The sequence below is a fragment of the Neophocaena asiaeorientalis genome, unplaced genomic scaffold, assembly GCF_003031525.2.
Source record: "Neophocaena asiaeorientalis asiaeorientalis breed wild unplaced genomic scaffold, Neophocaena_asiaeorientalis_V1.1 scaffold127, whole genome shotgun sequence".
Lineage (NCBI taxonomy): Eukaryota > Metazoa > Chordata > Mammalia > Artiodactyla > Phocoenidae > Neophocaena > Neophocaena asiaeorientalis.
In genome coordinates, this window is record NW_020175414.1 from 5,742,714 (window position 1) to 5,758,477 (window position 15,764).

A 15,764-nucleotide genomic window follows, 5' to 3' on the forward strand; every position below is an offset into this window, starting at 1 on the left:
ACATTAATGAGAGAACCAGCAAGATGGTGAGGCTGGTTCAAAAAGAATTGGAAAAACATCGGAAGATATATAATGACTTAAAGAAAGGATAGTAGAAGAAGAACAATAATTTAAATATAAAACTAATTAATATCCTGCGGGGCAATAAACGTGCAACTTCTGGGGTTTATCTTTAAAAAATAAAAATTTAAAAAGCAAGCAACAGTAAGGTAAAATAACATAATACTAACATATGCATTAAAAATTTAGGGCAAAGGCACACAAGACCCTATTAACAGTTCACCACTGAGCAGCAGGCTTTGATAATCAAATGACAAAAGAGATGAAGACTTTTTCTTTTCTGGTTATACCCATCTAAGAAATTCAGATTTTTGACATAAGAATACAATGCCTTTATAATTTAAAATTTCTTAACCAACTTTCTTTTTCCTGGTATTAAACTAGATATCCATGACCACCCTCCCAACAACAGTCACTGAGACATGATTTTAAAATTGTGTCTGAGGTGACAAGAAAGTACAGTCTCCTCAAAAGCAAAATTTAAAGAGAGAGAAAGAGAGAGGAATTTAGACAGGTAAGCCTGCCTCAAGCCTCATCTGCTCTGGGGGACAAACATGAAGCCCTGGAAACCCAACATCTCCTTTGTGGTAGCTAAGCAGAGCTATTAGAACAAGTGTTACAGCCTCAAGCCTGAGAAACGCCAGCAAAAAGCAAGGCTCTCAAAGGGCCACACCTTAAGTAAGAAGGTGACCTAGCAATAAACCTGCCCAGTAAAGGAGGACATCAAGGCAAATTTCTTCTGATAATTCATAACCCAGTCACACACATATGAGGAGGAAAAAAAAACGAAAAAACAAAAACCTCAAACTGGTCATTTTAGCTTAAGGCAGCCCTGGATCATTACATTCCTAGTAGTAGAAAAGCATTAATTCATTCTAGCAAAATATCTTCACAATAAATCTCAAAGAAAAAGTTCCAAGGAATAGGAGGTCACACTCTAAAATTACAAAACACACAAAGAAACAAGAAATGAGTAAAGGTGAAAAAAATAAATAAACAAATAACCAACACCAGGAGTAGGCCTAGGAGACCTTTATTTACTAAAATTACAGAGAATATAAAATATTTAATATGTTTAGAGAAATAATAAACAGGATAAAAATAAGCAAGGAGGGGCTTCCCTGGTGGCGCAGTGGTTGAGAGTCCACCTGCCGATGCGGAGGACATGGGTTCGTGCCCCAGTCCGGGAGGATCCCACATGCCGCGGAGTGGCTGGGCCCGTGAGCCATGGCCGCTGAGCCTGCGCATCTGGAGCCTGTGCTCCACAACAGGAGAGGCCACAACAGTGATGTGCCCGCATACCAAAAAAATAAAAAATAAAAAAATAAAAACTAAGCAAGGAGCATTATGAAAAAAAGATAAGGAGTTTTGAAACAGCCAAAAATATTATGTGGATGAAATTATAATAATGGAAATTTAAAATACAACTTATAAATTAAATAGCAGATTAGACAATGGTGAAGAAATAATTAGGAAACTAGAAGATATTACAAAGTATTCCCAGAATACAGTGCAGAGAGACAAACAGATGGAAACTTCAAAGAGATTAGGAAATAATGGTGTATGGAGTAAGAAGCTCTAACATACAAAACTGAGAGAGGGGGGAATCAATATTCAAAGAGTTAATGGCTGACATTTTCACAGAACTTATGAAAGACACTAATCATATTCAGGAAGTCCAAAAAACGCCCTAGTAAAAACAAATAAGAAAGAAATTCCACCTAGACACATAGAACACACTATAGAACACCAAAAACAAAACATAATAAAACCAGAGAGAAAGGGCAGATTACCTAGAAGAGCATGAGTTTTAGATAAAAGAGCTTACCTCTCAAAAACAGCAATGTAAGGCAGAAGAAAAAATAATATCTTCAATGGACTAAGAAAAGATATCAGAAAACCTTAATTTCATGCCCTTAGGAAAACTATTCTTCAAAAGTAAAGGTAAATAAAGTCATTTTCAAACAAATAAAACAGAGTTTTACCATCAAAGGACTCTCACTACAGGAATGTAATGATATACTTGAGCAAAAAGTAAAATCAGAAAAAAATGTGCAAGAACCAAAAAAGGATGAGTATGTATGTGTATAAACACATATACATAAATACATATTTGTAGTATATCTCAGTAGTAACAATAGCTAATTTACAATACGAAAAAAGAGAAAATTTAAATATCACACAGAACTAGCATACAAATCAAGAGAGGATGATTGGTGTTAACGTATTTTAAGTTCAGAGGAAGAGAGACTGCTTTTTTGTGTCCCTTTTAAGTACACGCATGTACAGTTTCCTTTTCAAGCGTGTGCATGTTAAATTTCTCTTCTGTTTTCAGATCGAAGAGAATGTCTTCCAAATTAGTAAATGAGGAAAAGTGAAATGAGAAATTTAAAATCTATCAAAAGAATTTGAGGAAGAAGGAAGAATACAGAAAAGAATGGGGGAGGGGTGAGCAGGAGGAGGAGGAAGAGGAACATGGAAAAGCAGCATAAACTGAAAATTTTAAATGGAATGTCATATAAATCCCAATATATTTCTACAATTGATATGAACAAAGATTATCAGACAAGATTCGTTTTAAAAGCATCCATGTACTATTTACAATGGATGTTCCTAAAATATAAGAACAAGGTATGAAAAATGATTAATTGTGATAAAATGTGAGTAGTTGCACACAGCATACATAAATATATGAAATACTGAGAGGAAAATGCAAGTCTTCAAAGAGCACATAGAAGATGATGCCATTTAAATAACGTTCAAAAAGATATAAAACCAAGCAATATATTAGGAATACATATATGGTAATCTATAATGCAAAGAAATCCAAAATTCAGGACAGTGGTCACCACGGAATAGTGAAGAAAGGGACACTGAATTAAGGAGGGAGGCATAGAAGCTTCAAAGTTATAGGCAGTAATCTATATGCTAGCCTCATTAGTAGGTGAGTGGGCACTTATTTCACTATAATGACAAACAGCCTTTTTTTATATGTTTAACATTTTATAAAAATAATTTTTATAGTAAGTCAAACTATTAGTAACTTCAAATTTTTGTCTTGACTTTTTCTCTTCAGATCAGGTTGACACCAAGGAATACAGTGATCTCGTTGCTTGCCACAAGCCTCCTGTCTCTATCCTCATGTGCAGTACGTGGCACAAAACATTCAGCAACTCCAAAGATAAGCTCTCCTACCAGCTTTATGTTTTAAAGCCCAGAAATGCAGGAAAACTACACTCTAAACATAGCACTGATTAAATGGAATAATGACACATACAGGCTGCTTACTTGCTCTGCAATAAACATATATTTTACTGCAAAATTTTCTAAAGTGATCTTCTCCAAGTTACAGTTAACTTAATCAAATCTGTTCCAAAACCTCCTTAGAAATCTTCTAACAAAATGATAAATTGTGAAATATCTCTTGTAAACTTCAAAATGCACACATTAAGCATGAGTAAAGGAAGATAATGCCTAGGGCTTCCCTGGTGGCGCAGTGGTTGAGAATCTGCCTGCCAATGCAGGGGACACGGGTTCGAGCACTGGTCTGGGAAGATCCCACGTGCCGCGGAGCAACTAGCCCCGTGAGCCACAATTACTGAGCCTGCGCGTCTGGAGCCTTTGCTCCGCAACAAGAGAGGCCGTGATAGTGAGAGGCCCGCGCACCGCGATGAGCAGTGGCCCCCACTTGCCGCAACTAGAGAAAGCCCACGCACAGAAATGAAGACCCAACACAGCAAAAATATATAAATAAATAAATTTTTTTTTTAAAAAAAAGATAATGCCTAATATCACAAAACACAAAAATCTACGAAGACTGGTATTTCTGAGACAGAAACCTTATCCTTGACGACCACATCAACTTGAGCAAATGAAGATGCATTCTATAACTAATTTGCTATATGCAAAGATGAGTAATGGACTAAAACGCTTAATATCAATCATAATGATGTTAGTGTCTACCTTTTTATGTTTCTACCTCCACGTATTTGAAAGCTCAAACATAACTGTTGACCGTGTTGAGATCCACTAAAAGTTATGTTTGATAATTTGAAGAAATTGGTCTTTTCACTTGTGTTCCAAAAATAAAGCTTCTATGTCTTTAAGCTCAAAACTGTCCTTGATGTTGAATAATCAATAAAACTTCAAACAGAAGAACTATGTGATCTTCAAATCAAGTCTTTATAAAACAAGGCCAATAATTTGGTATTTAAAGCACTGGTTTTCACATAATTCACTATGCAGATAGTCAAAGGATGACATGTCTCATAATCGTTACGCAGAGTTTCAGAGGTTGGTGAATGGCTCTAAAATACTGCATATCAGGGATGGGGTGGTGCAGGGGTGCTCTACTCTTTCCTTGATTTTTTTTTTTTTTTTTTGCGGTACGCGGGCCTCTCACTGCTGTGGCCTCTCCCGTTGCGGAGCACAGGCTCCGGACGCGCAGGCTCAGCAGCCATGGCTCACGGGCCCAGCCGCTCCGCGGCATGTGGGATCCTCCCGGACCGGGGCACGAACCCGTGTCCCCTGCATCGGCAGGCAGACTCTCAATCACTGCGCCACCAGGGAAGCCCTCCTTGATTTTTAATTTAAATAAATCCTGATCCCAAACCAGCATTGGAGAACTGTCATTAATTACTTCACTTGCTTCTTTTTCAATTGTATTCACAGACATTAAAGAATTTCACTCTGATTTTCTCAATAATACTACAGATCTAATAATAATCTCAAAAGCTTACAAAAAGTTGGAATTCCTTCTCTCTTGAAATTTAGTCACATACTGTACATAAAAAAGAAAATATGAAAACTGACTTTATCAGCAGACACATCATAACTAACTGCAAAGTCCAAAGATTTGATCAGAAATAGCTTCAAGTTTTACATGTTCAGCTAAGTCATTCCTCTAATTGGAGCACTGGGCACAGAAATACTCATGTCTCAATTTTCTATCTACATAAAGTGCCATGATTTCAGAAAAATTTCTCCAATTATATGGTTTTCTATTCTTTCCAATTAAAAAGACTATTTCGTAGGAAACAGCAACACTTGTGAATTGCTGATAATATATTCTATTGTACGTATATTGGCTCAATAGAATTGGCCACTCTCAGGAAAATAATTCCACAAATTTTTATTTTTGAAATATTTATTCTTTCAAATGAAAGAAACATACAGCATTATTTCCCACTGTCTTTATATGGAATCACAATAAATAATTGTAATATGCCTGAATTCATACATAAAATCCTCTCACAGTTTTTCTATCACTATCATGTTCATCTACTCAAAATATGAAAAATTAGAAGAGGTAATGGCAGGGTCTATTTCTTATTATACTAAAATTCCATGGTTATTTCCAGTGCCCAGTAGCTGCCAGATAAACTGAAAAATGACTGTAGCTCCCCAGTTGACCCCAAAATACCCTCTTCCTACATTTAAACTCCACAGGAACAGGGCCTGGACCTGCTTTGCTATTTACTCAAGCCCCACATCTAAGATGGTACTTGGAAACAAAACATTGGTACTTGGAAAAGAGAAGGTGCTCAATAACCATTTTTTAAATGAAAACATTTAATAGGTAAAGATTAAGATGGAGACCAGAGCTCTTCATGTATGACTATACCTGTCAAATAAACAAACTCCTAATTCAACTTAGTTTCTAGCAATAGTCAACATAAAACAGAAGAAGGTTAAAATTGTTTCAATCAAAACTTCACTGAGCACTTTCTATGTGCTAAAAGCACTGTGCCTGGTAAAGAGAGGTATATAAGACATATGAAATCACTGGTCTCATGCCCACCATTAATTTACAGCCTAGAGAACACACTGAAAGTGGTAAAATATGGAAAAATAAAGATAAAATTGAAATAATAGAGATTCTTTGTTTACTCTTCATGCTCCTTACTTCAACCTCACTTTCATGTCTCTCAGCAGGTAGGGTCTTTTTATTTTAAATATTTATACTGTCAAGGATCTTTATCATACTGTAGCCAAACTTCAGAAACATCCGGAATATCAGAATATCAAAAAAAAGTCTTTTATATATCATTAACCTCCAATCATAGTTTTTCATTCTGGTCCTCTAGCCTTTTGTCTATATTTTATACTCACACACACACATATATGCATATATATATATATATATATATATCAGTTACACATATATATGTATATAGAGAGAGGGCTAGAAAATATTTATATATATTTATGCAGAAATAAGCATTCATTATACAATAAATCAAAACTAATCTACCTTAGACTCTTGCAGCTCAGAAATTCTGATTCTATGACTGTTCAGACATTTTATAACAATTCCTACTTAAAATTTTTCAAGAATATGCTGGACTAAAAACTGATTTAGCAAGACACCTATTGTAGTGTGGCTAGATACAGGGCAGCCAGTTAAATGTGGAATTCTGGAAAAACAACAAATAATTTTTTAGCGTAACTACGTCTAAAACCCAGATTTTACTGGGCGTCCTATATTTTTATTTGCTAAGTCTGACAACACTAACCTCCTATGGGCTCCTATAAAGATACCAATTCCAATAAAGGAAATAATAAATTAATGGTATTTCTTGTATATCAAACAGGAATGAGCCAATATATATGTACAATACCAAAATTCAGAGTGAAACTCAGCCCCATTAAATTGACAGTTTCTGATGACTGTTCTCTTTTGAAAAACGCCTTAAGTTTTTAAAAAGTCTAAGAAAAAAAAAAGAATGACTTTTTTTAAAGTCCACAGGCTATATATCACTCAGTAATAAACACAAAAGGTACTATGGAGACTGTATTTCCACATGCATACAAAAATTATGTATTCAATTTTTACCTTGAGAAGTTGTTGAGGTAGACCACCTATTTACTCACAGGCACCATGAAGTACTGCATAAAAGTGGCAGATCATGGCATCTGTTTAATTCAGTAATATGCCCTCATGTTCAGAAAGACGAATTACCTCACGGGATTACTCGTCAAAGACACGCGGAGGGACTCCAGGCACGTGAAGAGCCTTTCATCTGCAGACTCCATCTTCAGTTCATGGATGAATTCCTGAGGTGAGATCTGTCGACTACTCTTAACACTTCCCTGTAAAATAAGTTAAAAATTTTTAATTCATGTTGTGTGAAGATTATCCATTAAAATAGTAACTACATTAATCCCACCTTTCATATTAACAGCAGCACACAACTACTCTGAGTAGCATTATTTTGAGAGGATGATTTCCTTACTTCTGCCCATAAATCTATAAATTCATAATCCATGGTATCCACAAAAGATAGCAACATAATATCAAAAGGTTTTCAAATTAAAATAATTGCTTTGTCAAATCCAGACTATCATGGAAAACATAGGAAATATCTGAAAATATACCAATGTGTTTTAGGCACATGCAAAATAAAAACCAAAACTTAATACCAGAATGACCCTATTAAAATTAATATTCCAAGCAACACAGAAAAACCTGTAAATCTTTAAGCACCTAGTTCTAGGCAATACAGACAGAGATTATCAAAACCTAAGTCTGGAAGGAGAAACGCAAGCAAGGAAACAGTACTATTCAGAGCAGTCTAATTCCTCTAACATGCCACCAAGGGACCAAAGGAGGAACACCCAACTTGGCAGAACAGACAAGGGAAGCCAAGGGGAAGGTAAGTAAGAGGGAGGCAAAGACTTAGACAAGAATACCTTTCAGGCTAAAACATCACACAAAAGCACACACCCAAAAAGAAAAACAAAAGCACATAGCACATATAACTGAGGATAGACGCCAGGTCCTGGGGTGGTAGAGCACTACTACACAAACAGCTTTTCCAGGGGGTTTGGAAGGATCACACTGACAGCAGTATGAAATACATATGAGAAGAGCTGGAGTTCATTCATTATTCAACAAACATTAATTCCCTAAGTGCCTGTCGCTGTGCTAAGTGCTGAAGAAAGACCAGTGAACAAGAGACAAAGATACCTACCTGCACGGAGCTTTATTCTCCACAGGGAAGAATAAAGAATGACAGACAATAAATGTAAAATAATTAACATACATCTCACTGTAGTGTTAAGTGCTATAGAGAAAAATAAAAACAGGAGGAGAAATAAGCAGCATTAGGAGGTGGGATGCAATTTCAAACAGGGTGGTCGAAGAAAAAATAAAGTCTCACAGAAAAGACTCTGAAGGCCTCAAACCTGAATGTTAGAATAAAGGTTTGAAGGAGGTGAGAGCTCTAAACATGCAGATATCTGGAAAAAATTTGTGATGGAGGGGACTGCAGGCCTTACAGGCCACCAAAGAACTTGACTTTTACTCTGAGATCAGAAGCATCAGAAGCAGAAAGACCTGTTAAGAAGGTATGTGTATAGTCCAGATGGGAAATGATGAGGATGCCCAACTAATAATAAACTCCAGAATTATATCTATTTAAATTACAGATTACAAATCTAATGGGAAGAAAAGGAACTGTACATGCCCAAAAGCAGCTAAGTTGAGATGGTAGGAAATTAGATGTATTTTTTCATTTCTTTTTCTTTTTATTAATTTGCTATAGCATTGCACAAGGAAACATTCCCAATAATGCAAAACAAATTAGCCCTGGGAAACAGCTGATTTTCATAAATAGCAAGTCATAATTTACTAAAGAAAAATATGCCATTCCACGAAATGGGAGCTAACTGAATCCACGTTCTATGGGGTCCTTACAGCAAAGTTCCTAAAGAGATGAGTTCAGGCATCCAAAAACCCTAACAATGCTTTAATTTGCTTTAATGACGCAGAATAGGGCACTTAATGAATGGAATGTCCCCATTAATAAAGTCTTCCAGCTATTATAACTTCTATGTTGGTCAAATCAGCATGTTGGTCCCCCTAAAATTGGGAACAAGAGAAGAAATGTCAGCTCTCACCATTCCTATTCAGTATTGTAGTGAAGGTCCTAGATAGTGCAGTAAGGCAGTAGCAACAACAGACACACATTAGAAAGGAAGAAGTAGATATGTCTACTAGCAAATGAGATGATTATGTACATGAATTTAGCAAACTCACAGAATAAAATTCAATATAGAAAAACAATTTTTTTTCTAACTACGACCAGCAATTAGAAAATAAAACTTTTAAATATATCATTTTCTAACAGCATCAAAAAAATACAAAATCATTAGGAAAATTTTTAACAAAAGAAGGGAAATATCTATACACTGAAAACTATAAAACATTGTGGAGAGAAAAACGACCTAAATAAATGAAGATGCTATACCATGTTCCTGCATCAGATGACTCAGTATCAAGAAATCCATTAATAAATACATTTAAAAAATAATAATTTATAGATTCAATATAATCACCATCAATGTTCCAGCAAGCTTTTTTGAAGAAATTGAGAAGGAGGTTCTAAAATTAATATGGAAATGCAGAGAACCTACAGTAGAACAATTTTGAAAAAGAATAAAGTTAGGGGCTTACTTTATCTGATTTCAAGATTTACTGAAAAGCTACAGTAATCAAAGTAGAATTAATGGAACATTAACAGAACAGAAGAGAGTACAGAAATATATTGAATCTATGTAGTCAATGATTCTCAACAAAGATCTCAATGTAATTCAATGGGGTAAGAAGAATCTTTTCAACAACTGGTGTTAGAATAATTGAATATCCACATGAAAGAATGTGAACCTAAATTCTAGACCTAAATGTAAAAGCTAAAATTATAAAATGTCTAGAAGAACACATAGTGAAAATCTTCACTACCCTGAGGAAGGCAAAGGTTTCTTAGGATACAAAAGCACCAACTATAAAGTTGGATTTCATCAAAATGTAAACCTTCCACTTTTCAAAAACCTCTTTTTTTATTAAGATAGCTTCATTAAGAAAATGAAAGGTAAGCCACAGACTGAGAAAACATTGCAATACATGTCAAGAACTGTGCAGAGGCTGAGATTTTACCATACATACAAGCTAAGTTAGCCTGTTACTGTTTCATGAATTCCGACAATAAACACAAGACTCCTCAGTTAGAGACAAAAGGACTCTATTATACATGTTGGTTCCCTAACCCACCAACCCACAGGGATGATGCAGAGATCCCTGGGACCAGGGACCAGTTTCGTGGAACACAATTTTTCCACAGAAGGAGAGGCTTGGGGGGATGGTTCAGGCAGTAATGCAAGTGATGGGGAGCGGCAGATGAAACCATTTAATGAACTCCTACAATTCAATAGTAATAAGACAAACAGTCCATTTAAAAACGTGAATAACAGACTTTGCAAAGTATGAATGGCCAATAAGCACATGAAATGATGTTCAAGATCATCTGTCATCAGGGAAATGCAAAATAAAACCAAAAACAAAATAGTGCTACATATCTCCTGGCACGGTGAGGGTGTGAAGCACCTGGAACTCTCCTACACAACTAGTGGAGATGTAAAACAGTACCACCACTTATAAAACAGTTTAGAGATTTCTTTTAAAGTTAAATATACACTGACTCAGCAAGTGCACAACTAGGTGTTAAGCAGAAGGGGAAAAAATCCATACAACATTCAGAACAGCTTTATTCATAAAAGCCAAAGACTGGGAACAATGCAAGCATTTATCAACAAGTTGTTGTATATCCATACAATGGAATACTATGCAACAATAAAAAACTTCACCACTGATAATGCAACAAGATAGATGAATACAAAAAACTATGCTGAGTTAAAGAAGTCAAAACAAAAAATAGAACATAAGGTATGGTTCCCTTTATAGGAAAGACCGAGACCAATCTGTCAATCTTTTCTCTGGGGCCACTCTGGTTCAAGACATAGAAGCTGAGCTGTTAATTATCTGTGTGTTTGATTAGAGAATGAAGGTAAACGCAGACAACATCTTAAATGGGGCAACAAGTAGACTTTCCCAATAAACACTAGGAAAAAAAGAATTAACTTACTGGCAAAAAATAATTCTTTATTTCAACCATATTAGGTTTTTCCAGTTTGAAACATTTACTGTGTAAAGGTCTCTGCATTTTCACCTGAGATTCCTGCCTTAACACCCTCCCCTCTTACCCAAACCAGCATCATCACTACTATGCAGGTTCCTCGTGCTGGCTACTCCCAGACATCAGTTAGATCTGGGCCAAAACTAACTTCCCGGAAGGATTTTTTTATAAGCCACACAAACTGAGTCCCCCCCATCCCATCTATGGATTCCTTTTTCAAAACACTCACCACTCTGTATTGTAATAACTTTAATTGCTATTTATTGCTTAAAGGATATATTGAGTACCTACTGTGTGCCGACATTGTTTATATGATGTGGCTACACTGGTGAAATAAAAGTCAAAGATGACTCCTAGGTTTGGGGCCTAAGCCAAAACGTAGTGCTAACTACTTAAATGGGAAAGGTGGAAGAAAAAGAATGAGTAATAGAGGAAGCAGCTATTTAAAAGTCGTAAGTTTGATCAAATGACATTTTTTTCTGTCTAGGAAATAAAATCTGAGCAGAGACCAAAATAAAGAAAAGCAGGGAACATGGGCATTCTGGAAGAAGGGTATTTCAAGCAAACAGAAAAGCAAATACAAAGCCCTAAGGTAGGAATGAACTTGGCATATTTGAAGGACAGCAAGAAAATTCATCTAAATCCCAGTGAGTGTGACAAAGAGTTATAGATGACAAGGACAGATAAGACAGGCAGACATCTAATCCTGGAAGCAGGGGACTGACAAACCACAGCCAAATGTTTTTGTATGACTTGAGCTAAGAATGGTTTTCACATTTTGAAAGCTTGTAAAAAAGAAAAGGAAGAGGAGGAGAAGGCAGAGAAAGAAGAGAAAGAAACAGCAGCAGAAACAACTGAAGGCATACATAACACCCTAGCCTAAAATGTTTATGATCTGGCCATTTAAGAAAAAGTTTACTGGCCCCTGATAAGGTCTTAAAAACCATGGTAGAGATTTTAGCTTGTATTCTAAGTGTATGGAAAAACATGCATAGAAATTATAAGATAGAGCAAACATTTTTAGAAGATTATTCTAACTACTGTGTGGCACCAGACTCTAAGTGGCAAAACATGAAACAAGGAAACAAATTAGAAGCCTTCTACATTGTCTGGTCAAGAGTTGACAGAGAGCTTCCCTGGTGGCGCAGTGGTTGAGAGTCCACCTGCCGATGCAGGGGACATGGGTTTGTGCCCCGGTCCGGGAAGATCCCACATGCCGCGGAGCGGCTGGACCCATGAGCCATGGCCACTGGGCCTGCGCGTCCGGAGCCTGTGCTCTGCAAGAGGAGAGACCACAACATTGAGAGGCCTGCGTACCGCAAAAAAAAAAAAAAAAAAAAAAAAAAAAGAGTTGACAGCAGCCTAGTATATGACGTCAGTGATGGAAGGCATAGATTTGCTCAATATGAAGGAAGATCAGATCAGACTTACTGATAGTTTGGATGTGAGGGGTGAGGTGTGAAAGAATTAAAATTCAAAGAGGATGACAAAGCTTTTGTTCTCAACAACTAAGGGAATGGTGTCACCATCTTCTGATTACTGTGACCCTGACAAGAGCAGCTTGAATGGTGGATCGGAGATAAGCCTGAACAGGAATTCAAGGGAGAAAGCAAGAAGAAGAATGGACAACTCTTGAGAAGATTCTGTAAATGGGAGCAAAGAACAAGGGCAGTAGCTAGAAAGGAACCTGCAGTGTGATTTGGGGTGTTGGGGGGAAAACCACAACATGTTTGCATGCTGATGGGAATAACCAAGCAAAGAGGAAGAAACTGATGATGCAAAGCATAGGTATAGATGCAGGAAAACAAACAAGTGAACAACAACAAAAAACCCTTAAGTAGGTGACAGAGGATGTGACCTACTATACAAGAGGAAGGATTGACCTTACACAATTGCAGGGAAAGTGGATCATTCTAAGAAGAGCAAAAGCAGAATCTAAGGGAACAGATTCTGGTAGCTTGTTAGATCTGGTGACTAGGAAGTAAGGTACGGCAGTTCTATTCTGATTACATCAACAGTCTCGGTGATAGAAGCGGCAATATAACCAGCTAAAAGTGAGGATGCAGAGCTAAAGGTATGAGAGGAGATATGAAATCATTTTCAGAAAGTAAAAAAGCACGCTGACAAAGGCCATGTGGTAGAATATCTGTTAACGTAATCTGCTAAAGGCTTGCTTTGCCAACTGTGGTCATTCAGAAAACACTAGTCAGTGTGGCTGTGTGCTTCCTCCCAGATGTATGCTGTGCTGACGTGCAAATGCAGAGGAAGTGGGAAGTTCCATTTAACCAAGGGCAGAGTTTATATGAACAGAGAGGCAAATGAACTGAAGATTTATGTAAGATAACAAAGGACTGTGTCTAACGTCAATAATACAAGAAGTAAGAGCATGGTGAGGGTGGGGAGGAGATGGACATGAAAAAATGGCAGAGTCAACAGATTAGCAGTTCTAAAAGGGTTATAGAATTCTTAACATGGGAATGTTAAGTAAGTAAGTAGGTCAGGAAAGGAAGATTGTAAACCATATTTAGAGGTGGTATTTTATCAATATTATCCAAGGTAATGGGTGGGTGAGATTGGGTGGAAAAACAAAGATTGTTGGGAGTGATAAAGTCAAGGAGGTAAGAGAATGGAATATTAGTTTGATCATCTATGTGAATGATCAAGTCAGGAAGGATGATGACAGTGGAGGGAGCAGGAAGAAAAGCAATAAGCTAGGTCAGCAAACCTCCTGGGAACAGTCAGCACCTCTGTGTGGTATCATCTTCTCCATTAGAACACATCTACTAGGGCAGCGTCTGCTTCTGGGAGCCTAATTCAGCACTGCGTCATCAGTCCCTGGTTAAGTGCCTAGCATTCAATGAATGAATGAGGTTATAAAATGGAAGGCACACATGGACTAAGGATTACAACAAGAAAGGAGGGGCAGATAAGTCACACCAAAAAAAAATTCTGAAGAATGAATGCTTAGCTAGAAAGGACTATTTCAATGTAAAGACATAGGAAATAGACCAGATAATTGGGAGATTAGTTTTCAGCACTATTTCCCCCCTTTTATTATATTACTATCAAAATACAGGTACAAAAGAAAGGAAATTGAGGGGAGAAAATATTATGTTACATGAGTAATCAGAAATATTCCTTTTAAACAAAGCCCTTCCAGTGTTTCTTTCATTTTAAATAACTTCAAAGGAAGCAGGCAGCCAGGAAGAGGAGGATACTCATGTCTGCCTATCTCTAAGTCCATTAGCCATGAAAATGAAAATACTTAGAAAGCTTTATCCCGTGGCATCAAAACACATTAGCGAGAGAAGGATGTCCGCCTGACATCACAAAAATTAGAATGATATTTATCCAACATAGTTTTTAAACCTTTTTTAATCCCTTAGTAAATTTTACTCTAAAATACCATACGCAGGATAAAAAGAAAAGTACATACACTACTCCTGTCATTTTTTATTAAAAAATATTCTAAGGTACAAAAAGTAATATACCCTTTCACAACTTATTTCCCTTACCTGTTCTATTTCTCTAAAATCAAACATTCATTCTTTTGCTATGTAACTATTAAAGGTAATAGTAACCATTTCCTTTGACCTGTCTTAGAACAGATTCATTTGTACCTGCCTCGATGCCTGCGTTTCATCTTGGTTTAGGTATAAGACTTATTCAGCATATTTCTTCATTATTCTGTCTCATTTATTTGTTTGGAGAGTAATTTGGAATACCATTTCTATGACAAATTAAAAATACTGTGTTGTATTTTGTTTTGTTGTATTTCCGAGTTACTAGTGAAAAGTACTAAAGAGCTGACTTTCTTTCCTTTTTCAAATAACTGAATTATTTCTATACAACCACGGTGAACCCACCACTTAATGATGACCTGATTTTTAAAATAATAAAAGTAAAAAGCTAAATCTAGAAAGTCTGCATGCTCTGCAGGAAGCCGACACAGCATAATGCCCATGTGGGTGAGGACAATGGCCTTTTAGTCCCTAGTAGAGTGTTTAACACATGGTAGGTTGCTTTAAGCAAAACTTTGCCTACATTATCTGAGACATCACAGAATTCAGGAACTGTATCCTTAAAATACTATTCCAATCACTGTAAACTATTGCTCAACTTGTTAAATCGTATCTTATTCCTCTCAGAAAGTAGGTAGCCTATACCAAAATTCACCATGCAGCATCTCCAACTGCAGGGAATTGTTTAGTTTTTTTATTATACCTAAACCTATCAAGAAAAATCAGCATTTCTTAACATGAAGACCCAAAATATAGCCTCTAAAGATTAAAAAATTAAAATATTGGGGGACTGTAAAAATAGATTGAAGATTTAAGTGCTTTTTGTATGAAGATATGAAGAGTTACTAGATTCAAGATCCTTCTCCATGACATTCACTTTGTAATTTTCAGCAGGTTAACTTCAGAATACAGAAAAATTCCATAAACAAAAAGCCAAAATAGTCAAAACACCTAAGTTCTCATAGTAATGAGTATGTGTACTCTTGCATGGATATGTATATGTCTATCTCTATGTCTGTTTATTTATGTCAGTAACAAATTAACTGTCTCAGATTCTCTTTAGCATTGCAATTCCCAAATTCCTGGTACCTATTCAGATGATGAGACTTGTGAAGATAAATAAGATAATATGAAATATGGAGACTATTTAAAGAAAAAGTTTGCATTGATAATGACAACATTTTAAGAAAACAGCAGAGTCACCACTGTA

At 36.3% G+C, this 15,764-nt stretch overlaps 1 protein-coding gene across 1 annotated transcript in view; it reads right to left on the bottom strand.

Moving 5' to 3' along the window:
* The window catches only part of DIAPH3 (diaphanous related formin 3), a 408,148-nt gene extending 400,996 nt beyond the window's left edge, over positions 1 to 7,152 (bottom strand). The window contains 1 exon segment of the mRNA XM_024767214.1: positions 7,022 to 7,152. Coding sequence (XP_024622982.1) covers positions 7,022 to 7,095 — 74 coding nt within the window. The 5' untranslated portion in view covers positions 7,096 to 7,152.
* Between the last annotated feature and the right edge of the window lie 8,612 nt (positions 7,153 to 15,764).